We start from the raw sequence: 25,459 nt of genomic DNA, 5'->3' as shown, positions 1-25,459 counted from the left end.
ACTTCGATCATCAACAGCCAAGTTTTTGCTTGCTGGCTACCAAGTATTCAAAAATTAGTTGAAATAACCTGGTCCAGAACCTAAATTAGTGTACAAAGTATACAAATTGAAGTAAAGTGTACAGTGTAGAATTCTAAAATTAAGAATGTCTATAACACAAGCTTCTAAGATTAAGAAATGTCAAACAAAAAAAGGTATCTGCTATATCAATTTCTACTGGCAAAAATCTGACTCAATAATTTACTACTTAATTTCCTAATGATTGCTGAACTTTAATCGTTTTTTTTTTGCAAATACAAGAATCTAAACTCCTAATTCACCCCACCCATGCCACCACAGAAAAGAGAAGTTGCCTACGATTTCACTTCTATTTTGCATAGAACACTTTCCCCTTCCTCATTTTAACTATCAAGGTACTCATATTTTATATCTGTCAAGATTTTGAACAGCATGTAATAAAGAGAGCTAAAATCCTCTCCCTGTTTTAACGCTAGTTGTCACATGCTGGCTTACAGTCATCTGCAAGTATAATATGAATACGAGAGATCAGCTTCCTGGTTTTCTTCAGCTGTTACGGGTCAAAATGCTCCTGGTTTGGGATACCATCACCAGAGGGTAAACATAATGACAATTCATTCAGGTTACCAGGTATGCTATTCTTTTCATTAGGATAGTGACTTCACTCTTCCTTCTAACCACGCAGATGCATAATCTGTATTGGGCTACCAAGCCCTGAATGAAGCCTTTCCATCACTATCATTCATTAAACCAATAACAATTGAGTGCATCTTCACAAAAAAAGCTTCAAAACATGGTCCTTAATTAGAACTTTTAAAAAAAAAAGCAAAATTACAACAGTTGCATTCAACTGTTACAAAGCACATTTTATTTAAACATAATAATGGGATGGGTGTAACTAAACTCTAAAGGGAATAGTCCCCCTCGGTGATAATTTGAGAGTGAAAATCAGTACAATTATTCCTACCAAACACTTAGCGCATCTCTAAACACAGCCTAGGAACATAGGAACAGGAATAGGCTAGTCTGGCCCTTGAATCTGCTCTGCCATTCAATTAGACATAGCCGATCTGTACCTCAATACCATTTACTCACCTTATCTCCATATCTGTGGACATCTTACTCAACAAAAAAAAAGTCAATCTCAGTCTTCAATTATCCCCTAGCATCCACATCACGTTTTTTGAATGGGATGGGGGTGGGGGAGATGGAATTTACAAATCTCTACTATCCTTTTGTGTGGAAAAGTGCTTCCTCATTTCCCTTCTAAACAAACAAGCTCTAATCTTAAGATTATGTCTCCTCACTCTTCATTCCTCTACCAGCATTTCAAATGCATCGATATGGGCACACCTCAATCTTCTATACTCAAGGGAAAACAAGCCAAACTTGTGCAACCTGTTGTCATAATTAACCCATCTGGTTCATCACTGTTCTTTACGGAAGGAAATTGGTCAACCTTACCCATTCTGGCCTACATGTGAATTTTTTTTTTAGGGATTCATATAGGACCGAATGTGGGAGATGATTATTAAGTAAATATCCAGATGGCAAAAGGCCTCCTTCTGTGCTGTAATGACTCTATGACGTAAAAAAAATTCAATCTAATCTCAGTAAAACACATTGGTGATTATGACTATACCAGAGTGGGCATTTCACATCTTTTATTATAGATAACCAAAAACTTCAGTTGGCCCATTTATCATCAGTTTACATTTCTATACGGTTGATTTACAATTTCATAAATTAACCCTTCAATGCATAATAGTAATGCCTCAAAGCTGCAGCACAAAGGTGGAACAAAGAACAGTCTCTGAAGAATACGGTTTAAAATATCATTTGTTTGATACTCACCACATTGATGCTGTCTGTGGGAGGAACCTGAAGCAGGCTCTGTTGATGATAACTGGGAGTTAGAGCTTGTGACTCCAGGCTACTGGAATCCTGTAACTGTTGCACTGCTGTGAACTGACTCTGCTGGCCAAAGCTATCGGTTATGGTAAAACCTAGCACAAAAAGTAATAAGTTATTTTATGTTCACTCAAATTAATATCTAAATGATAACATGGAACAACTATTTGTCACCTTGCTAAGTAACAAGAGTATATACTTTTCTGTCCCTGTATTCTTTCATTCAATAGAATAATGGCTACAAGAGAGCAATCAAATCCAGCACTTCAGATGTCACAAATCACAACAGAAGAGAGAGCAAGTGAGTCTGGAAGGCCTCGAAATTATAGGCCAGTTAAGGCACAAGGGAGTTTGGCAAGGTTGGATGGTATTTATTTTAATTCCAGGAGTCTGACGAATAAGGTAGATGAGTTGAGGGCACAAATTAACACATGCAAGTATGATGTCACTGCTGTCACAGAGACATGGTTGAGCGAGGGGCAGGATTGGCAGCTCAATATTCCAGGATATAGGGTCTTCAGACAATACAGAGAAGGAGGTAAAAAGGAGGGGGTATCAAGGAATCAATTACAGCAGTAAGGAGAGATGACATCTTAGAAGGCTCCTCAAATGAAGCCATGTGGGTAGAACTTAAAAACAAAAAAGGAGCAATCACATTGCTGGGAGCGTACTATAGGCTCCAAACAGTCAGAGAGAAATGGAAGAACAGGTAAGGTAGGCAAATTTCAGAGAAGCATAAAAATAATAGGATCATAATAGTGGGGGATTTCAACTTCCCCAACATTAACTGGATTAGTCATAGTGTGATAGGTTTAGAGGGAGCATAATTCTGAAAATACATCCAGGAGAGTTTTTTAAGCCAGTACATAGAAGGTCCCACAGGGAGGGGGTGGTCCTGGACGTAATTTTAGGGAATGAAGCCAGGCAAGTGGTAGAGGTATCAATGGGGGAGCATTTTGCAGATAGTGATCATAACTCCGTTAGATTCAAGGTTGTTATGGAAAAGGACAAGGATAGGCCAGAAATCAGAGTTCTAAATTGGGGGAAGGCCGATTTTAATAAGATCAGATATGATTTCGCCAGAGTGGACCGGGAGCAGCTACTTTTAGGTAAATCTGCGTCAGGGCAGTGGGACTCATTCAAGAAGAAAATAGGGAGTGTACAGAGCCAACATACTCCAGTAAAGATAAAGGGTAGGACCAACAAATCCAGGGAACCCTGGATGTCGAGGGGTATACAGGATTGGATAAAGAGAAAAAGGGATGCTTATGGCAGATACAGAGGGCTCAAAACAGCGGAAGCCCTAGAGGAGAATAGAATGTGTAAGGGGAAACTTAAAAAAGAAATTAGGAGAGCAAAAAGGGGGCATGAAAAAACATTGGCAGGTAAAATAAAGGAAAATCCAAAGTTATTTTACAAGTACATTAAGAGTACGAGGATGACTAGGGAAAGAGTAGGGCCCATTAAGGACCATAGTGGTAATTTGTGTGTGGAAGATGTAGATAGGGTTCTAAATGAATACTTTGTGTCGGTGTTCACAAGTGAGAGACACAATGTGGTTATGGAAATCAGGCAGAAGGACTGTGATATAATGAAATAAATTAGCATAGAAAGGAAGGAAGTTCTAAGTGGTCTTGCAGGCTTAAAAGTAGATAAGTCTCTAGGCCCGGATGAAATGTATCCCAAGGCTGTTGAGTGAGGCAAGGGATGAGATAGCAGGGGCACTGGCAGTAATTTTCAATACCTCTCTGGCCACAGGAGAGGTGCCAGAGGACTGGAGGACAGTCAATGTGGTATGTTTTTCAAGAAGGGAGGAAGGGATAAACCCGGGAACTACAGGCCAGTCAGTCTAACCTCAGTGGTGGGGAAACAACTGGAAGCAATTCTGAGGGAGAGAATTAATCTACACTTGGAGAAGCAGAGATTAATCAAGGGCAGTCAGCATGGTTTTGTTCAGGGGAGGTCACGTCTGACCAACTTGATTGAAATTTTCAAAAAGGTAACTGGGTGTGTAGATGAGGGCAATGCATTTGACGTAGTCTACTTGAACTTCAGCAAGGCTTTTGATAAGGTCCTGAATGGCAGACTGATAACGAAGGTAAGAGCCCATAGGATCCAAGGCAATTTGGCAAATCGGATCCAGAATTGGCTGAGTGGCAGGAAGCAGAGGATGATGGTCGAGGGGTGGTTTTGTGACTGGATGCTTGTGTCCAGTGGGGTTTTATAGGGATCGATGTTGGGCCCCTTGCTGTTTGTGGTATGTATAAACGATTTAGACTTGAATGTAGGAGGGTTCATCAGTAAGTTTGCGGATGACACGAAAATTGGCGTGGTGGTAAATAGTGAGGCGAATAGCCTTAGATGACAGGAGGATATAGACGGGCTGGTCAGATGGTTTGATCAGTGGCAAATGGAATTTAATCCGGATAAGTGTGAGGTGATGCACTTGGGCAGGACAAACAAGGTATGGGAATACACGATGAATGGTAGGACCCTGGGAAGTACCGAGGGTCAGAGGAACCTTGATGTGCATATCCACCGATCCCTTAAGGTAGCAGGACAGGTACATAAAGTGGTTAAGAAGGCATATGGGAAACTTGTCTTTATTAGAAGTGGCATAGAATATAAGAGCAGGGAGGTTATGCTGGAACTGTACAAAACGATGGTTAGGCCACAGCTAGAGTATTGCCTACAGTTCTGGAATACGAATTAAAGGATGTGATTGCATTAGAGACAGTGCAGAGGAGATTTACTAGGATGTTGCCTGCGCTGGAGGGTTTTAGTTATGTGGAGAGATTAGATAGACTGGGGTTATGTTCCCTGCAGCAGAGGAGATTGAGGGGGGTCATGATTAAGGTGTATAAAATTATGAGGGGCATAGACAGGGTAGACAGGAAGGAACTTTTCCCCTTGGTGGAGGGATCAATAACCAGGGGGCATAGATTTAAGGTAAGGGGCAGGAGGTTTAGAGGGGATGTAAGGAAGAATATTTTTCACCCAGAGGGTGGTGGGAATCTGGAACTCACTGCCCGAAAGAGTGGTAGAGGCAGAAGCCCTCATAACATTTAAGTAGTATTTGGATGGGTACTTGCGATGCCATGGCATACAAGGCTATGGGCCTAGTGCTGGAAAATGGGATTAGAATAATTAGGTACTTGGTTGACTGGTGCAGACCCGAAAGGACCAAAGGGCCTTTATCTGTGCTGTAGACCTCTATGACTATGACTGAGAAGAATCATTCAGTTTATAACCAATATCCGAACATCCAAGTGCCATGAAAATATAATAATTTTCATATTATTGTGATTTAATGTAAAGGTAGGTTAATAGTGGGGTTTGGATTAGTTTCTCTGTGTGGATGTGTTTGTGGTGGTTTTAATTGAATTAGAGGCAGCTAGTCTGGAGCTCTTGAGTTATCAAAAGGAAGCTAGGCTTGAAATACTAAATATGTAAACATGGCTGAAGTTTTAGAATATGAAGTGCAAGGAATATCTGCATTTTTAGATAAACCAGAGTCGTTTGAATTTCAAAGAGATGATGAGATGTTGCACCTAGTCATATGAAGCTAAGTCAAATAGTGTGTTTATTTTTACCAAAGGTTACTGAAATTATGAGTACTATGAAAGGTTAATATTATGGAAAAAGTAAAGTTGCAAAGACATATTTGGATCAATGGAGTTTACATTAAAAAGGGAGCAACACGTATAAAGGAGATGAGGTTATGTGTAAGGAGGGAGGCATTCTAAGATCTAACACAACTGTGAAAAGCCTCCAGCCTCCATGCATCAAGCTGCTGTCTACAGGAACTGAAGCTAAGAAAGCTCACTGTGAATATCACTGTCCAGGGTATTGTGCTCTTTGCCTGGGCCTGTTGAAATCTATTTTGTTTTACTGTTGCCTTAATGGTGGTGTGGCTGGGAACTAGATTAATTAGGATATTTAGGAGTAATTACAGTGTTTTGTAGACCTATGCGTGTGCTTAAAATCTTTCCTTCTATTAATAAATGTTTAATTTAGTGTTGTAAAAAACCTCTATGTCTTTATGGACTTATTACTACTGAATTCAAGGCACGCATCTCAAAATAAAGTACAAATTGCGAAACAGTTGCATCACCTTTGCGAATAGATCCTTTGGTCTCTGTCTCTTGCTGTCTAATAAGCTGTTTCAAGTTTCCCTCTGGGATTTGAGCAGCACAGCATTTACCATTCGCTGTGCCATAATACTAAGCTATAAATTATAGCCTTGGAATTAATCCTTGTGAGTTCATACTATAATCCAATTCTGGCCTCTTACTGATCCCAATTTCCTTCACCCCACTGTTGGCAGCCATGTCTTCAGCTGTCTAGATCCCAAGCTCTGGAATTCCTTTGCGAAACCTCGCAGCTGCTCTACCACTCTCTACTTATTTAAGGTGTTCCTTTACATCCACCTTTGATCAAGCTTTCCATCACCTTTGTGAATAGATCCTTCGGTCTCGGTCTCTTTCTGTCTAATAACGTGCCTGTCACACAGCACAGGGCACTTTACTACATTAGAGGGACCATCTAACTTAAACTTTTTGGCCCATTAATCTGTCTTGGAAACCGGTTCAAATCTTCTTTAAAGGAATGGAGGCTTTGTTGCTAAACAAAATCTACGCAGATGATGATAGATAAAGAATAAACTTCTCCAATTCTTGTACCAACTGACAAAACAAAAATCTGCTTTGCAGATATAATATCACAAAGCAGGTAATGCACTCTTTTTAAAATTTATTTTCAGGATGGGGGTATCACTAATATTTATTGCCCACCCCTAATTGCCCTTGAGAAGGTGGTGTGAGCCACCTTCTTGAATACAATTGAATGGCTTGCTAGGCCATTTTGGAGTAGCAGATTGGAATCAACCACATTGCTGTGAATCTAGAGTCACATTTGGCCAGAATAGGTAAGAATAACAGATTTTCTTCCCTAAACTGCATTAATGAACCAGATGAGTTTTCATGACAATCAGACTGTTACATGGTCACCGTTACTTACACTAGATTTTTATTCCAGATTTATTTAATTAATTGAACTTAAATTCCCCAACTGCTGTGGTAGGATTTGAACTCATGTCTCCAGACCATTAGTCCAGGCCTCTGGATTAGTAGTCCAGCAACAAAACCACCATGCTACCATTCCAATTCAATACAAAAAGCAAAAACAGAATTACCTGGAAAAACTCAGCAGGTCTGGCAGCATCGGCGGAGAAGAAAAGAGTTGACGTTTCGAGTCCTCATGACCCTTCGACAGAACTTGAGTTTGAGTCCAAGAAAGAGTTGAAATATAAGCTGGTTTAAGGTGTGTGTGTGGGGGGCGGAGAGATAGAGAGAGAGAGAGAGGTGGGGGTGTGGTTGTAGGGACAAACAAGCAGTGATAGAAGCAGATCATCAAAAGATGGCAACGACAATAGTACAATAGAACACATAGGTGTTAAAGTTAAAGTTGGTGATATTATCTAAACGAATGTGCTAATTAAGAATGGATGGTAGGGCACTCAAGGTATAGCTCTAGTGGGGTTTTTTTTATATAATGGAAATAGGTGGGAAAAGGAAAATCTTTATAATTTATTGGAAAAAAATGGAAGGGGGAAACCGAAAGGGGGTGGGGATGGGGGAGGGAGCTCACGACCTAAAGTTGTTGAATTCAATGTTCAGTCCGGAAGGCTGTAAAGTCCCTAGTCGGAAGATGAGGTGTTGTTCCTCCAGTTACGTTGGGCTTCACTGGAACAATGCAGCAAGCCAAGGACAGACATGTGGGCAAGAGAGCAGGGTGGAGTGTTAAAATGGCAAGCGATAGGGAGGTTTGGGTCATTCTTGCGGACAGACGGTCCCCCTTCCATTTTTTTCCAATAAATTATAAAGATTTTCCTTTTCCCACCTATTTCCATTATATAAAAAAAAACCCCACTAGAGCTATACCTTGAGTGCCCTACCATCCATTCTTAATTAGCACATTCGTTTAGATAATATCACCAACTTTAACACCTATGTGTTCTATTGTACTATTGTCGTTGCCATCTTTTGATGATCTGCTTCTATCACTGCTTGTTTGTCCCTACAACCACACCCCCCCCCTCCACATCTCTCTCTCTCTATCTCTCCGCCCCCCCCACACACACACCTTAAACCAGCTTATATTTCAATTCTTTCTTGGACTCAAACTCAAGTTCTGTCGAAGGGTCATGAGGACTCGAAACGTCAACTCTTTTCTTCTCCGCTGATGCTGCCAGACCTGCTGAGTTTTTCCAGGTAATTCTGTTTTTGTTTTGGATTTCCAGCATCCGCAGTTTTTTTGTTTTTATCAATACAAAAAGCTCCTTATTTTAAAAAAAAATGTAGTGACAATACAGAACTAAAACCCCAAATGATGCAATAGCTTAACAGTTTTGCAATGCTAACCATGGTCCTCACCACTTACTCTGCCAAAAGGCCTATTTTTAAACTTGACCCTGGTCAATTCAAGGTTATGCTGCTGCACAGATTGTTTAATCAGCACCATGAACTAGCTTCCGTTAGTTGTTTTTGGCTGGCATGCCTTGCCCCCAGCAGAGTGCAATATAACTTTAATCAATATCTTAATTCACATTCAAACAAAAGCACATGTTTACTTCAATTATTTGAGAAAATTACAGCGACTCAAAAGTGTTGCACTATTTTTCCAAAAGCCAGTTATGAGCCACCAAATTGACTTTAACTACAACCTTGGGTGAGGCTCTGTTGATCAAAGGTTTGCTGCGTCATAGCTTGTTGATCAAATTGGCTGATATTCTGCTGTGTTGTCACAAAGGAATCTGGAGTAGGAAAATAAATAACAAACAAAAAACTCAATTTGACATTGCTCATGAATGTAGATTAAAGTAGAACATGGCAAACATACATTACATAGAATTTCCAGTGCAGGAACAGGCCATTCAGCCCAGTTGGCCTATGCTCCATACAGGTCTTCTCCCACCCCTCTTCATCTCATCCATCAATTCCTTTAACCCTCACGTAATTATTCAGCTTCCCCTTAAATGCATCTTGCCTCAACCACTCCTTGTGGTGGCAAGTTCCACACTTTCACCACTCTCTGAATAAAGAAGTTAGACATTTAGATAGTACCATGAAAGTGAATAAAATATTGAGTAACATAAGACATAGGGGGTTTCAAGTCCTACCAACACACCATAGCAACACATGTCTGGCCCCATGCACTTTTTAGGCAGTAAAAAATTATCAGTGCTCCGTTGGAATCATAGAATTTTGAAATCCTTTGCTGTTGAGGTCTTTATTTTGATTTCCCTCAGACTAGCCCATTCTCTTTTGGGTCATGCATTATGCTGTTAAGAATATAGCATTCTGAATATGGTCTTAAAGCCTTTGCATTGTTTGTGCAGGAAGATCTACTTTGATACATAGTGCCAGTGAATATGTTCAGCTACAGGAAGAGTAACAAAATCAAAAATATGTTTTATTTAAAGTTTTGCAGTAAACTAGTTTAAATGGGATTCATATTTTATGACCATTTTTAAAGCATACTTGTATAAATGCGAAAACAAAAAGCAATTACATGAAAAACATTTTAAACGGTTGGAAAATTTGCAGGCAGAGTTATCTTTCCACCAGGATTCCCAAATTGCACTCTCTTCACATCAAACACTCTCAGTGCACTGTTTAATAAAATCTACCTGTTACTTTATTTGATAAAGCGTTTGACTTTTTGGTGGTATGTTGGCAGAGCACTTTTGAAATCCATTGTTGTGCATCAGAGGTGGGAGAGATGCAAGGTTACACCTGGGATTCCTAATCTCCAAATAGAACAAATGAAAAGCATTTCCCGAAAAGGAAATTAAACAAAACAAATCAGTCATTCCCGGATATTCTAGCACTTTGCAACCAGCAGCACTATCAGACGTGGAAGGATATGCTGGCAGAGGGAGGTCACGTAGAGTGGGAAGCGGCTAGTGTGGAGCATAAGCACCGGCATGGGCAAGCTAGGATGAACAGCCTGTTTCAGTGTTATAATGTAACTTGCAAAAGCACATTCACTTTCCGGTGAAGGAAGGTTAGCAAGGAAAACCAATAATACTAGCTTATGTAGCATTAATATTTTCTCATTTGTAAACCAGTTGTCAAGGGGGTGTGAAGGACAGGGGACCACTGTCAATGCTTCTCTAACTATTGCATGATGTGATTCAAACAGGATGAGGAGCATGTTAGTCTCTGCACCTCCATCTAGTGGCGTGGCTTTATACAGGTAAACTTCCTGAACCAAATAAAGTAGACATGTTTTAAGTGTGATAATGTTGGGGCTTTGTTTTATAATATAAATATATTGTAAAACAATGGAGAGAGAAAAAGAGGGGGAGGCGGGAAGAGAGAAAGATGTAAAGCAATAATACCGCAAGCATCATTTGAGAATAGTTGGTGAGAACAACTTCCATTTAGTTTTTTTTCTAATTGGCTTTTGCTGTTGCACAGAACTTACAGCACATAAACTGGCCATTCAGCCCATCCAGGTTATGCCAGTTTTTTTACTCTACAAGAGCCTTCTCCTAATTAACTCTATCGGCCTATCCTTCTTTTCCTTTCTCCCTCATGAATCCATCCAGTGCCCCCCTAAATGAAAGTATGTTATTCTTCTCAACTACCCCATGTGATAGCAAGTTCCACATTCTCATCACCCTCTGGGTAAAGAAGTTTCTTATGAATTGGGTTTATTAGTGATTACCTGATAACAGGTATCATGCTAAATAACAGCTTGGACACACCACATAGTTGCTGCAAATTGCATTGTCATTTGATGAACCACTGATGTAATTGCTGCGAGTCTACCAAATGATGATCAGATATTAAATTATATTTGAAACGTTTGAAATCTTAAATTATAAAATTTTATAAAAATAAATTGAGCAACAGGGACATTATATATTTATGCAGGTCAAGTATCCTTTACCCAGAACCCTTCGGACCAACCGCGTTTCGAATTTCAGATAATTTCAGTTTTCAGATATCCCATGTAGGCCTCGGCCTACTTACATTACAATGGCCGAAGCCATTGAAAAAACAGAGACACCAGGGGGGACCGGAGTTGGTTTGTGCACAAACCTTTGTAGTTATCAAGATAGGTTAACAAAGCAGTTAATAAAGCATTTAGGATCCCAAGCTTTATAAATAGAAGCCTGGAATACAAAAGCCAGGAACTTACACTAAATCTGTATATAATCACTATTTCTGCCCAGGCTGGTATATTCCAATTCTGGACACCACACTTTAGGAAGAATATGAAGGCCTTGGAGAGGGTATAGAAGACCTTCACTAAATTGATCCCAGGCGTGAGGAATTACAAATTATGTGGATAGACTAAGAAGCTGGGATTATTTTCCTGAAAGCAGAAAAGGCTAAAAGGAAATTTGATAGCGGTGTTTAAAATCATGAAAGATTTCAGTTGGATAAATAAGGAGAATCTGTTTTCAAAGCCAATAACAAGTGGGCAGAGATTTAAGGTGATTAGCAAAAGAACCAGAGGCGAATAAGGAAAACTTTCATTACATAATGAAAGGCTAGGATTTGGATTGCACACCCTGACATGGTGGTGAATACAGATTGAATGATAGCCATCTAAAGAAATTGGATGAATCCTTGAAGGAGAAAAAAATTGCAGAGTTGTGAGGAAAGGGAGGGCTGTGGGGGAACTAGCTGGATTGCTCTTCAAAAGAGTCAACACAAATTCGATGGGCCAAAATAGCCTCCTTCTACATTGTATTATTGCAAATATCTAGTTCATGGTTTATGTGCTTTAGAATATACCTTGTAGTTTTAGAATATAATTTGTAGTTTTAAGAATTAAGTTTTAACTGCAGAAATGGGGTAAATGCAACGTAAACAAGCTGGAAGATTATTACACTGAAAAGGTCAGAATAGAAGAGGTAGAGCTATAAAACAGCAGGTGGAGAAATTTTACCCCAATTGAAAACAGAAACTGAAAACAGAGAAAGGAAACGGACCTTCCACGTTCCTAAGGAAACAAAAACTGAACCTGGGGTTTGGAAGCAAAACTTCTGGGCAGACTGAAACTGGTTGAGGCTATATAAAGGGACACAGAACCATCCAAGCTCAGTGGCAGCTTGGAACTGGTGTGTGCAGTTTTCAGCTCACTGAGAGAATATAGCCAAAGTCAATAACAGTTAGATAGACCTGCACTGTAAGCAGAGTAAAAATCTAACTTCTTCATTCACCGTGTAGAATGGGAATGAGGCTTAATCTCAGTGTGAATTCTGTGAAGAAACCAAAGCCGGAAGATTGCTGAGTTTGAAACTTATGGAAGAATCTTACAATGGTCTCCATAGGGTCTTGTGACAAAGAAAGCAACCAGTAGATTAGCTTGGAAGTATTGGAAAAGTAAACCAGAATAAGGGACTGTGGCATCCAAAGTCAAGAGGTAGTAAATAAAAATTTTACTTCTGAGGATGGCTAGAGCTGAGGAGAATTAAAGTAATCTCCAGAAGACTGTGGCATACTTATGGGTAGTTCCTTCTGAAGTAAGTTTAACTTTAAGATTGATGCAAGAGAATTCTTGGGGTAAGTAAGAAGTAAAACTGAGTGTATAACATACGTAGTTATAAATCATATTAAGTTTGTGTTTTTGTTTTTAAAAAAGTGAATTATTGTGGCGTAACTCTATCGATTAAAATGAGGTGTTTGCATTACTCTTTAGACAATAACGGTTCCTAACCAGATCATAACATTAAAGTTTGATTATTTCTTTCCTGTTAGACTGTGTTTCATTACTCCTTTAAAAGAAATCTGTACTTATTTTGCACTATATATTTTCCAGTACAAAAATAGAGGTGGGTGATTATTTCTGCCTTTTCCATATTCTGAACAATGCAATGCAACCAAAAAATAACACAAGGAAAGGACATTTTGTCTATCGCACCCAATTGTTTCAGCCCATTTATGATAATTCTATTGTGGACTCTTCTCTCACCCTCCATTTGCTGTTCCCCTACTTTAAAAAACATGGCCTCTGAATTTTGCAGGTTTCATTCTGATTTTCAGGCATAATGCAAGCGGGAGATTGGCAGAACTCCCCAAGATATGGTCTAAATCCACTGATCTCCCACCAAAGTTTGGGAAAAATCCAGAAAAGACTTTTCCTACTTCTACTGAAAAAGAATAACATTACTGATCTAAGATTCAATGTTGGTTGCAATATGTGAACTACTTCTAATTGAGTTTTCCTAAATTTACCTTCATCCTGGACAAGCTGCTGGTCTGCAAGCTGTTGGCCAAGCCCACTTTGCTGAGATCCCACAACTTGTTCTTGGCTTAGGCCTAACAAGGTCTGTTGGTCAGCGCCGACTGTCGAAGATGGCTGCAGCTCCTCAGCCTGAAGCTGGGCTTGCGCCTGGCCATTAGTTGAGTCAGGCTGCTGTTCCATAGATTCGACCAAGCCATCATCGTCCAGAGATGTCTGCTGTTGCTGCTGCTGCTGTTGTATCTGCTGAGCAAGTTCATACCTGCACAGTGAAACATATTTATGCAGGTTATGAATCAAAATTTGATGTTGACATTGCTCTCATGTAGAAAAAGCACATCTACATTTCTGTTTTATACCATGAATTAAGCTAAAAGTCTCTTAACGTGCAGTCAACTCATGTTTATGATACTGGCTTATACAGGACTAGGTCACCCGAGGTTATGAGCTGGCACCAGAAAATGGCCATAAAATCCCAACTGGTTCACTGTCATTAGGGAAGGAAATCTGCCACCCCTAGCCTGTCTGGTCTACCAGTGACTCCAGACCTACACACCACATGGTTGACTCAAAAGGCCCTCAGTGTAATTAGGGATGGGAAATAAATTTTATCTCGTTCAATGTTGTCCAGAGTTCAAGAACAAATTAAAACAAACTTTCATTGCAATTGTCTTCATTAGAATCGTTTTACTTGTATGAACTCTTACTTCTGCATCAATACCAGTCACTAGTCTTCAAGAATTAAATGCAACTGCTTTGTCTCCCTCCAAGCTACACTACAGAAGTACTTCGGGATACCTTGAAGCTGTGAAGGGTGCCACAGAAATGCAAGTTCTTTCTTTCATTACAATTTCAATTGAAACTGTCAATTTCCCTCTACCTGAACCTGCCCTACTGAAAAACAAGATGGCTCTGGATCACTCATTGACATATTTCAGCTCAGGCTGATTGAATTTTTAAAAAAAATCTTTCATGAGATGTGGCCGTCACTGGCTAGGCCAGCACTTATTGCCTATCCCTAATTTTAAGAGTCAACCACATTGCTGTGGGGTCTGGAGTCACATGTAGGCCAAACCAGGTAAAGACAGCAGATTGCCTTCCCCAAAGGACATCAGTGAACCAGATGGGTTTTTACAACAATTGACAATGGTTTCATGGTCATCATTGGACTTTTAATTCCAGATTTTTTTGAATTCAAATTTGACCATCTGCTGTGGTGGGATTTGAACCCGGGTCCCAAGAGCATTATCCTGGGTCTCTGGAATACCAGTGCAGTGACAATACCACTATGCCACCGCCTCCCCATCACTGTTGTTTTTCCAACCCTCTCCCCACCCCCCAATCACCTGGTTTTCATCAAACAAGTCAACCGCAAACCTGCCCCCTCTCCACTCTTTCCCCCCGCCAATTCCCCCGCATCGATTATTCAACATATTGGTATGTACTGTCGACATCAAGCATTCCTAGTATGTTTTCAGTGCTGTAACAGCAAGTAAAATGAGTTTGGCTGGTTCCAGCTAAATTAATGGATGGGCCCGAGTCCATAGCATAAAAGTGCTTTATAAACTGGCAGCCTCACCCAGAAAGATCATAAGATTTTGGAAAGGGAAACATGACACATGGCTATAAATTCAGGACGATCTTCTGAAGGTGAAGTTACGACACATTATTTGGACAGAGTGAAAGGAAACTTACTTTGCATTCTATATCTAGCCTGGGAATGTTTGATGCTGACAGTACTTACCAATGTGTTAAATAATCGATGCAGGTGGATGGGGGGGGGGGGGCGGGGAGCGGAGAGGAGGCAGGTTTGCGGTTAACTTGTTTGATGAAAACCAGGTAATTGGGTGGGTGGGTGGGTTGAGGGGGGTAGAAAAACAACAGCGATGACAGCTAAAATGGAACAGGTGATATATCCAATCTGCTCCTGTTCAGTTGCAATTTTAAAATCCCTGGTTTTTCAGACAGGAGCTTCATGCAAATCTGGAGCCCCAGTGTTGTCTGTAGGCGGGACTATGCGGGCTGCTGGCAGCGGTCATCCTGACAGCTGAAACCTGGACAACTGACCAAAGAGGCCATTCCTGGTAAAGTTTTAAACTTTCCTTTGTGGGGCAAGGAGGTGCAGAAATGCTCCTCTCAATCCAAAAACTACAAATTCCCCTTTCCATTTTTGCAAGTGCTGACCACCCGTGACCTCCCAACCCTGTGCTTGCCTTGGGCCCGCTGGATTAATGAGGTATAGAATGAAAACTTATCTCACCACCCTGAACCCCTCCAACTCACCCCCAAGAGGTTTCTACAGTCCACACTCTCCACAAAGCTTCTTAATGCTCTGAACTCCAGAGGTGAGGTGAGAGAGAGTGCCCTTGACATCAAGGCAGCATTTGACCAAGTGTGGCATCAAGGAAACTTAGCAAAACTGGAGTCAATGGGAATAAAGGGGAAAACTATCTACTGGTTGGAGTCTCACCTAGCACAAAGGAAGATGGTTATGGTTGTTGAAGTCAATCATCTCAGTTCCAGAACATCATTGCAGGAGTTCCTCAGGGTAGTGTCCTAGGCCCAACCATTTTCAGCAGCTTTATGATCTTTCTTCCATCATAAGGTCAGAAGTGGGGATGTTCACTGATGATTGCACAATGCTCAGCACCATTTGCAACTCCTCAGATACTGAAGCAGCTCATGTCCAAATGCAGCAAGACCTAGACAATATCCAGGCTTTGGCTGACAAGTAGCAAGTAACATTTGAGCCACACAAGTGCCAGACAATGACCATCTCCAACAGGAGTGAATCTGACCATCACCCCTTGACATTCAATGGCATTACCATCACTGAATCCCCCATTATCAACATCCTGGGGGGTTACCATTGACCAGAAACTGAACTGGGCAAGCTATATAAATACTGTGGCTACAAGAGCAGGTCAGACGCTAGGAAGCATGCAGCGAGTAACTCACCTCCTGACTCCCCAAAGTCTGTCCACCATCTACAAGGCATAAGTCAGCAGTGTGATGGAATGCCCTCCACTTGCCTGAATGAGTGCAGCTCCCACAACACTCAAGAAGCTTGACACTATCCAGGACAAGGCAGCCCGCTTGATTGGCACCACATCCACAAACATTCACTCCTTCCACCACTGATGCACCGTGGCAGCAGTGCGTACCAGCTACAAGATGTACTGCAACAACTCACCAAGGCTCCTTAGTCAGCAACTTCCAAACCCATAACTGCTACTATCTAGAAGGAGAAGGGCAGCAGGTGCATGGGAACACCACCACCTGGAAGTTCCCCTCCAAGCCACTCACTGTCCTGACTTGGAAATATACCTCCGTTCTTTCACTTTCACTGTCAAAATCCTGGAACTCCCTTCCTAACAGCACTGTGGGTGTACCTACACGACATGGACTGCAGCAGTTCAAGGAGGCAGCCCCTTCTCAAGGGCTATAAGGGATGGGCAATAAATGCTGCCTAGCCAGTGATGCCCACATCCCGTGAATGAATTTTAAAAAAACCAGCCTGTGGCCAAAAGTAGATGAAGGAAAGGCTGTGGATGTTGTCTACATGGACTTTAGTAAGGCCTTTGACAAGGTCCCACATGGGAGGTTAGTTCAGAAGGTTCAGACACTTGGTATCCATGGAGCGGTTGTAAACTGGATTCGAAATTGGCTGTGTGGGAGAAGACAGAGAGTGGTAGTGGATGATTGCTTCTCAGACTGGAGGCCTGTGACTAGTGGTGTGCCTCAGGGATCTGTGCTGGGACCATTGTTGTTTGTTGTCTATATCAATGATTTGGATGATAATGTGGTAAACTGGATCAAGAAGTTTGCTGATGACACTAAGATTGGAAGCGTGGTGGACAGCGAGGAAGGCTTTCAAAGCTTGCAGAGGGATCTGGACCAACTGGAAAAATGGGCCAGAAAATGGCAGATGGAATTTAATGCAGAAAAGTGTGAGGTGTTGCATTTTGGAAGGACAAACCAAGGTAGGACATACACAGTAAATGGTAGGGCACTGAGGAGTGCGGAGGAACAAAGAGATCTGGGAGTTCAGATACATAATTCCCTGAAAGTGGCGTCACAGGTAGACAGGGTTGTAAAGAAAGCTTTTGGCGTACTAGCATTCATAAATCAAAGTATTAAGTATAGGAGTTGGGATGTTATGGTGAGGTTGTATAAGACATTGGTGAGGCCAACTTTGGAGTATTGTGTGCAGTTCTGGACGCCTAACTACAGGAAAGATATCAGTAAGATTGAAAGAGTGCAGAGAAGATTTACTAAGATGTTGCCGGGTCTTCAAGAGTTGAGTTACAGGGAAAGATTAAATAGGTTAGGACTTTATTTCATGGAGCGTAGAAGAATGAGGGGAGATTTGATAGAAGTTTACAAAATTATGAGGGTATAGACAGAGTAAATGCGAGTAGGCTCTTCCCACTTAGATTAAGAGAGATAAACACGAGAGGACATGGCTTTAGGGTGAAAGGGGAAAGGTTTAGGGGGAACATTAGGGGGAACTTCTTCACTCAGAGAGTGGTGGGAGTGTGGAACGAGCTACCATCAGACGTGGTAAATGCAGGCTCACTCTTAAGTTTTAAGAATAAATTGGATAGATACGTGGATGGGAGAGGTCTGGGTAATGGACTAGGTGCAGGTCAATGGGACTAGCAGAATAAAATTTCGGCACAGACCAGAAGGGCCGAATGGCCTGTTTTTTTTCTGTGCTGTAGTGTAGTGTTCTAAAAACCAAGGGCACAGCAGCAGGATTCTGCACCACATCACCTTGCAATCACCTTTTTTTGTTTAGCACACATAAGAGGTTTCCCTGAATCATTCAATTGCCATTAAATAACCTCATGACAAGAAGCTCAGAGGAAGTCTGTATATACAGTAGGATTGAAGTGGTTGTAACTAAAAGTATTTCAAAGCGACTTCAAAAGCTCTTACCTGTGTGTCTTCATATGCTTTTTACAATTCATGGAAGTCTTGAAAGTCTTCTGACAATAGGGGCACATGAATGGACGCACCTCACTGTGGGTTGACATATGTCTCTTCAGACTGCCATTAGTAGTAAAAGTGCCATCACAAATCAAACATTTGTAGGCTTTGAGGCCAGAATGCGTCCGGATATGTGATTTAAGGACCCCCGATGAAACAAAGGCTCTGCCACACTGTGAGCATTTGAAAGGTTTTTCACCAGTATGAGATCTGAAACAAGGACAAATTTATTGGCCACAACCATCATCACCGTGTGAGTAGAATATTCCTGCAGAGCTTTTACTTTCCCTCCTTCATTTCTGCTTCAGTGATAATAAGTACTAAGTAAAAAATAGTCACACTAATAAATCCAATAGGAAATTCAGGAGAAATTTCTTTACCCAGACAATAGTTAGGATGCGGAATTCACGACCACATGCAGTAATTGAGATGAATAAGACAGATATACTGAAGGGGAAACTAGATAAACACATGAGGGAGAAAGCAACAGAAGAATTAGAGTTAGGTGACGAGTGCTGGAGGAGGCTCACATGCAGCTCAAAGGCCAGCATGGACCATTTGGGCAGAATAGCCTGTTTCTATGCTGTAAACGTTATCAGGTACATGAAGGAGAAATGCACTCTTCATGCGTCTTTGTGACGACCACTTGCTAAGAACGTTAAAGCTGAATAACTTTTTTCCCTGAACTTCAAAAGGCGTCTTCCTTATTGCTCAGGATATAAAGTTTCAATAAGAAGTTGGCCAAGTGTTTTCACTTTGGGCAGGATCGCCAATCCAGGTGCAAATTGTGCTGCCTTTCAGGAGTTTTTATTTTGCTCAAATCTCTGATCAAGGTTATTTACGTAGCATGAAGTTGAAATCTTCCACGCACCGGCAAAATCTGGCAATGCTTCAGAATGATCTTGTTTTTAACATTACAAAATATTCCTCGATATATTTAAAAGTGGTAGCCTGTAGTTTTATTAGTATGGCTGAGCACAGGTTTTTCACCAAAAAAAAAAGCATTTTTAAAAGTGTCTAGTCTGCCAATTGTGAGTAACCCAATTTTAAATAATTGAAAACTGTACCGAACCACTGAGCAGTTACACTGGTGAACCCGTGGTCAGTTTCTTAGTGAATTAGAAAAAATAATGTTTGAAGGCTTTTTAAAAAATGACCTTGTGCCTAAAAAGCAGCTTAACTTTATGAACCCAAAGCCTGCAAACAAGTGTTTTCAGTTAATTCTTAACTAAAAACGGAAAATGCTGGAAATGCTCAGCAGGTTAGATGGCATCTCCACAGATGCTGTCTGACCAGCTGAGAATTTCCAGCATTTTCTATTTTTATTTCAGATTTCTAACATCCACTGTATTTTTGTTTTTGCAGCGGTCATTTCTGAAATGTTTTTCTTTTTAACGTTGCTGGCATTTCACTTCTCATGGGCTTAGTTCCAAGGTTGTAGCTCTCAACAACTTTCATTATATAGCACCTTTAATGCAGTAAAGGACATTTCACAGGAGTGTTATCAACCAAAATTTGATACTGCCCCACAAGGACAAGTGACCACAAACTAGGTTTATAAGGTAGGTTTTAAGAAGTGTCTTAAAGGAGAAAAGAGCGGTAGAGAAGATGAGAGGTTTCTGGAGGGAATTCCAGAGTTTAGGACAAGGCAGTTGAAGGCATGGCCACCATTAGTAGAACGGTTAAAATCAGGGATGGTTCAAAGGTCAGAATTGGAGGCGCGCAGGACTGAGGGTTGTAAGGCTGGAGCAGATTACAGGGATAGGGAGGGGCAAGTTATGGGAGGGATTTAAAAATAAGAACGAAACCATTACTGACACTAATGGATTTACCAGCAGAAATCCACCCTATCTATATAAAGTTTCAATAATAGTAACAAACCATTCAGCCCAAAAAGACACTCTCAACTTTTATAGACCCACATGGACAAATAATGTTAATCGCATCTGCCCATCCTTATTCCTACATCCCTTTTCCTTCACTCACCGATCCAATTAAATTTTGAATGTTGGCATTGTTCTTGAATTCCACAGCCCCACAACTCTCACTCTCCATTTGAAATCTCACTCTCTATGCATTGCAATGCTTGCATTTTTAACATTTTAAGAAAACACTGCTCTTTCTCCCCCAGGATTGCTAGTCTCCTTTTGCCTTTTAGTTATTGGTGGCATTTATATTTTACATAGACTAACACCACAGCAACAGGCCATTTGGCCCAACCTGTCTACACTGGTATTTATGCTCCACATCCCAACCTAACAGCATATCCTTCTATCCCTTTCTCCCTCATGTGTTTATCTAGCTTCCCCTGAAATGCATCCGTGCAATCTGCCTTAACTACATCATGTGGTAGTGAGTTCCACATTCTCATCACTCAGGGTAAAAAAAAATCTCTTTGAATTCTTGATTGGATTTATCATGGCCCCTAATTTTGGACTTCTCTGCAAATGGAAACCTCTTCTCTCTAATTGCCCAATTGAACCTCTTCTTAATTTTGAATACCTCAATTAGGTCACATCTCAGGCTTCTCTTTTCAAGAAAAATTAAAGAGCCCTTGCCTGATTAATCTTTCCTGATAGTTGTAATCACTCAGCTCTGGTATGATGCTTGCAAACTATTTTTACACATTCTCCAGTGCCTCCACATGCTTTTTGTAATACGAGGATCAGAATTGAGCACAATACACATTTGGACTGGAAAGTTAAAGTCCTACTGCAAGTTTTAAAGGAAGGAAATTTGGCACCCCATAGCAATGCCACAAAAAGCAGAGGTCCAAGTAATTGGCAAAGGCAAAATAAACCAAAACAAGTTCCAAAGGGGAGGCCTAAATAAGTTATCAATGTCATAGAACCTTACAACATAGAAGACAGCCATTTGGCTCACCTAGAGTTTGCCAATTTGCCCCACTCCTCTGCACTTTCTCTGTATCCCCTCTGTCAATACTAGACATTTTAAATTCACTTCTGGGTTCCCCATACCAGAGTGCAATCATGAACACTCATTTTCCATGGGCCAGAAGAGGAACTGGGCTACAGGAAATGAAAATATAGAAAATTAGATTACAATCTAATTTTTTTCCCTTCGTTTGCAGGCAAATGAAGAAAACTGGCTGACACATCTCATAGCTGCCAGAAACAACTGGGGCAAACTAAAAAGGTGAGTGGGGGCTTGGTGTAAATCCCAATGTCCACGCTAACATATGAAACATGGCTACTTTGGAGGGCAATTCAAGCCTATGGAACTATTCTTCAGCAAGAGCCAGCGCCTAAGGTAGGAGAGGACATTGGAGGCAAAAAGAACAAAGCAAAGTTATAAACAGATATGAAACCAAATAGGATAAGCCTTAAGTAGTATTAAGAAGACCACTGCTGGAGTCTTACAAGTATTTGGAAAGCTGGGGTTAGTATTGGAGCTGTATTTTGATGGTGACAGGCGGACATTGTAAGTTTCCATAATATCTCTCTTTTAGAGATCATCCAGCATTTCATCTAGTTACATGAATTGGCTCTGGGTAGAACTTCTCTCTTTTTTATTTGAAATTTTAGAAGCAAAGCTTGAGAGTAATTTATTGATTAATATGCAACTATAATATAAAATGTAAAAATATAAAATATTTTCCACTATGTATGCAAGGAAATTCATTTAAAAAAATCTTCAAGCACAGAATCAGATTCAACAGTAACTTTCAAAGGGAATTAGATACATCTTTGAAAAGAAATAATTTGCAGGATGATGTGAAAAGAGCAGCTTCGTTAGGCTAATTGAATAACTCTTTTAAAGAGCTGGCATAGACATGATAGGCCAAATGGCCTCCTCCTGCACTGCATGATTCTATAACAGTACAGAAACTAAATGCAAACTTGCCACAAAACTACAACCAAGTCCAAGACACTTCAAACTAAAAATAAGCCACCTTATGATTCATACCTGATGTGTTGTTTAAGATGACTAGATTTTTTAAAACCCTTGTTGCAATATGCACATTTGTACGGCCTATCCCCGCTTAGTCCGTCAGCCATGATGCCATTGGCCAGGTAATGACTGTATAACTGGCTATTCCGTGGTGTCTGCTGGATGAGACCTACATTGAAAAAAAGCCAAGCTTTTAAGTAAACTTCATTTTTATGTATCTTAAGAAGCTAGTCACAGTTTTATCCCAGGTTGAAAAACAAAGCAGTCAATAGAGGCGAATACAAAATGAATCAGACATTGCCTTTGTCACTGTTTACCACTATGTAGTTCTCATATATTTTATTAAACTTACAACACACTACATGACTGATGCTGAACAGCGAGATTTCTCGATGTACTTTGGCTGGGCTGAATACCATGAATCCCACAACACAATGAGTCAGATGGTTGTTACAGGCAAGCTGCCAGCTATTTACACACTTTGGGAAATGATTTCTTTGCAGCAACACACAAAATAAAGGTCAATAATGGTTTTTGATGCAGGAAAAACAGGACAAAAAAGGGATGCAAGAACAACCATAATGCCTGAGAGAACCAACATATGAACATAGGAATTAGAAGCAACAGACCATTGGGGTCCCTCGACATTTGATAAGATCATGGCTGATCTGATTGTGGCCTCAACTCCAATTTCCTGCCTAATCCCATACCCTTTGACTCTCGTTAGTCAAGGATCTATTTAACTCTGCCTTAAAAATACTAATGACCCTGCCTCTACTTCACAGAATCACACAGTGCAGAAGAGGCCCTTTGGCCCATCAAGCCTGCACCGACACGTGAGAAACACCTGACCTACCTACCTAATCCCATTTACCAGCACTTGGCCCATGACCTTGAATGTTATGACATGCCAAGTGCTCATCCAGGTACTTTTTAAAGGATGTGAGGCAACCCGCCTCCATTACCCTCCCAAGCAGTGCATTCCAGACCATCACCACTCTCTGGGTAAAAAAGTTTTTCCTCACATCCCCCCTAAACCTCCTGCCCCTCACCTTGAACTTATGCCCCCTTGTGACTGACCCTTCAACTAAGGGGAACAGCTGCTCCCTATCCACCCTGTCCATGCCCCTCATAATCGTTAAAAGAAATTTACCATAAACAATCAAATTCCATACTGGCAATGTATAATTTATAGCTAAACTGTAAACAAAAATGCAACTGCTTAATAAATCTATTAATAAGTATATATTATACGCAATGGCATCTTTGTAAACTTGTCAAATACCGATTTCCAAACTTGGATGAGAGTCCCATTTGATATTTCTGTTTCCAGCTTCAGCTACTCAGGAGTACTTTTGAAGTTTGGTGCTGTTAACTGGCAGTGTTTTGCCAAAATTAAAATTAAAATCCAAAAATGCCAGAAATACACACAGCAGGTCAATTGACATCTGAAAATAGCAAAGGTGCATCAATGCTTTTGTTATCAGCAAGAGGAAAGCAAGGAAGGTCCTTTATTAAGCTGAGCAAAACAACAAGCTATTTCCTTTTCTTTTCACAGGTCTGGCAGCATCTGCGGAGAGGAACACAGTTAATGTTTCGAGTCCGAATGACCCTTCAACAGAACTAAGTAAAAATAGAAGAGAGGTGAAATATAAGCTGGTTTAAGGGGGGGGTGGGACAGGTAGAGCTGGATAGAGGGCCAGTGATAGGTGGAGATAACCAAGAAATGTTGCAGACAAAAGGACAAAGAGGTGTTGAAGGTGGTGATATTATCTAAGGAATGTGCTAATTAAGGGTAGAAAGCAGGACGAGCAAGGTACAGATAGCCCTGGGGGGGTGGGGTGGGGGGTGAAGGAATCGAAAAAGGCTAAAAGGTAGAGATAAAACAATGGATGAAAATACATTTAAAAATAATGGAAATAGGTGGGAAAAGAAAAATCTATATAAATTATTGGAAAAAATTTCCCACCTATTTCCATTATTTTTAAAAGTATTTCCATCCATTGTTTTATCTCTACCTTTTAGCCTTTTTCGATTCCTTCACCCCCACTCCACCCCCACTAGGGCTATCTGTACCTTGTTTGTCCTGCTTTCTACCCTTAATTAGCACATTCCTTACATAATATCACCACCGTCAACACCTCTTTGTCCTTTTGTCTGCAACATCTTTTGGTTATCTCCACCTATCAGTGGCCCTCTATCCAGCTCTACCTGTCCCACCCCCCCTTAAACCAGCTTATATTTCACCTCTCTTCTATTTTTACTTAGTTCTGTCGAAGGGTCATTCGGACTCAAAACATTAACTGTGTTCCTCTCTGCAGATGCTGCCAGACCTGAGTTTTTCCAGGTACTATTGTTTTTGTTTTGGATTTCCAGCATCCGCAGTTTTTTTTGCTTTTTTTTTTACAGCTGGGAGAGAGGATTCTGGCCAGAAACAATAGCTTATTATTCTTCCCGCGGCCTGGCTGACACCTATGGACTGGTTGTGCATTTACAGCAATTGTTGCTTATATTTCAGATCTCCAGTATTGTTTTTTTTCAACACTCTAACTGCCTATTTTAATTTCAGTTGAGACTGTGAATGAGAGAGAAGGATTTGGGTGACTCGGGACAATCACAACCTGGACATGGCTTGTCGAAGGTGGTGGATGACCAGAAGAAACCTTGGGAAGTTCAGCCTTAAAATGACAGAGACACAGACTATAATTCCAGCATTCATAGCGCAGAGGTAGGAATGAAGGTGGAAGAAAGTTGCCCTGGTGATGGATTGGATGCAGAGAAGAAAGCTCAGCTCAGCTTAGTCCATTTAACTAATGGGTTGAAGAAAAACGACATACTTTGCAGCTATTCTACATGATGTAAGTTGCCCCACGAGAGAGAATGGCTCAGCTAATGAAATAACCTTTAATGCTACCTGGACTCCATGTTTTGCCTTGGTATTTAGTCCACCAGGCACCTCTGGCAGATTTGTGCCCACCGGGCTCAAAAATAACTGGGAGGAATTTCTGAGGCTCTTGGTCCATTCCACAAGAGAAAAAAAGCAAAGGCCCTTCTGCCATCACATTTTATACTCTGCCTGTCCAACCTAAAATAAGCAGCAAGTTATTGGTTCATATGCTATTTTGAAGTATGCATGTTCAATAAAAGGCAAAAGATTGCCCAAGGCATATCTTGATAACCAAGTCTGAGCTTCATAAATCACTTGAGTGAAGAGTAGGTTCATAGTAATGTAATTTTTACCCTTAAGAAAAAACTTTACATCTGTGGTTTCTTCAGAGACTGCAATTAAAAGTTTAACAGATCTCAAAATGCCAAGCTCCCATCGTCATTTTTTTAAAAACTCATTCAAGGGATGTGGGCTTCA

At 40.7% G+C, this 25,459-nt stretch overlaps 1 protein-coding gene and 1 long non-coding RNA gene across 4 annotated transcripts in view; one reads left to right on the top strand and one right to left on the bottom strand.

The window, feature by feature from the left end:
* Positions 1-25,459, bottom strand: part of LOC121278741 (zinc finger protein 236-like) — a 137,804-nt gene that overhangs the window by 54,610 nt on the left and 57,735 nt on the right. For all 3 annotated transcript variants that reach the window (XM_041189124.1, XM_041189126.1, XM_041189125.1), the window contains exons 12-16: positions 22,111-22,264; positions 18,133-18,393; positions 13,185-13,453; positions 8,654-8,743; positions 1,873-2,024 (exon numbers count right to left, since the gene is read on the bottom strand). In XM_041189124.1, coding sequence (XP_041045058.1) covers positions 1,873-2,024; positions 8,654-8,743; positions 13,185-13,453; positions 18,133-18,393; positions 22,111-22,264 — 926 coding nt within the window. The remainder of the gene's footprint in view (positions 1-1,872; positions 2,025-8,653; positions 8,744-13,184; positions 13,454-18,132; positions 18,394-22,110; positions 22,265-25,459) is intronic.
* Positions 1,919-25,265, top strand: LOC121278743. The gene is made up of 4 exons (XR_005943273.1): positions 1,919-2,036; positions 2,160-2,230; positions 21,275-21,339; positions 24,665-25,265. It is a non-coding gene; the product is annotated as an uncharacterized LOC121278743 (long non-coding RNA).

This window comes from Carcharodon carcharias, chromosome 6 (genome assembly GCF_017639515.1).
Source record: "Carcharodon carcharias isolate sCarCar2 chromosome 6, sCarCar2.pri, whole genome shotgun sequence".
In the NCBI taxonomy this organism is placed as follows: domain Eukaryota; kingdom Metazoa; phylum Chordata; class Chondrichthyes; order Lamniformes; family Lamnidae; genus Carcharodon; species Carcharodon carcharias.
Note: the sequence above shows the minus strand (reverse complement) of the source record. Positions and strands in the feature narration are given on the sequence as shown.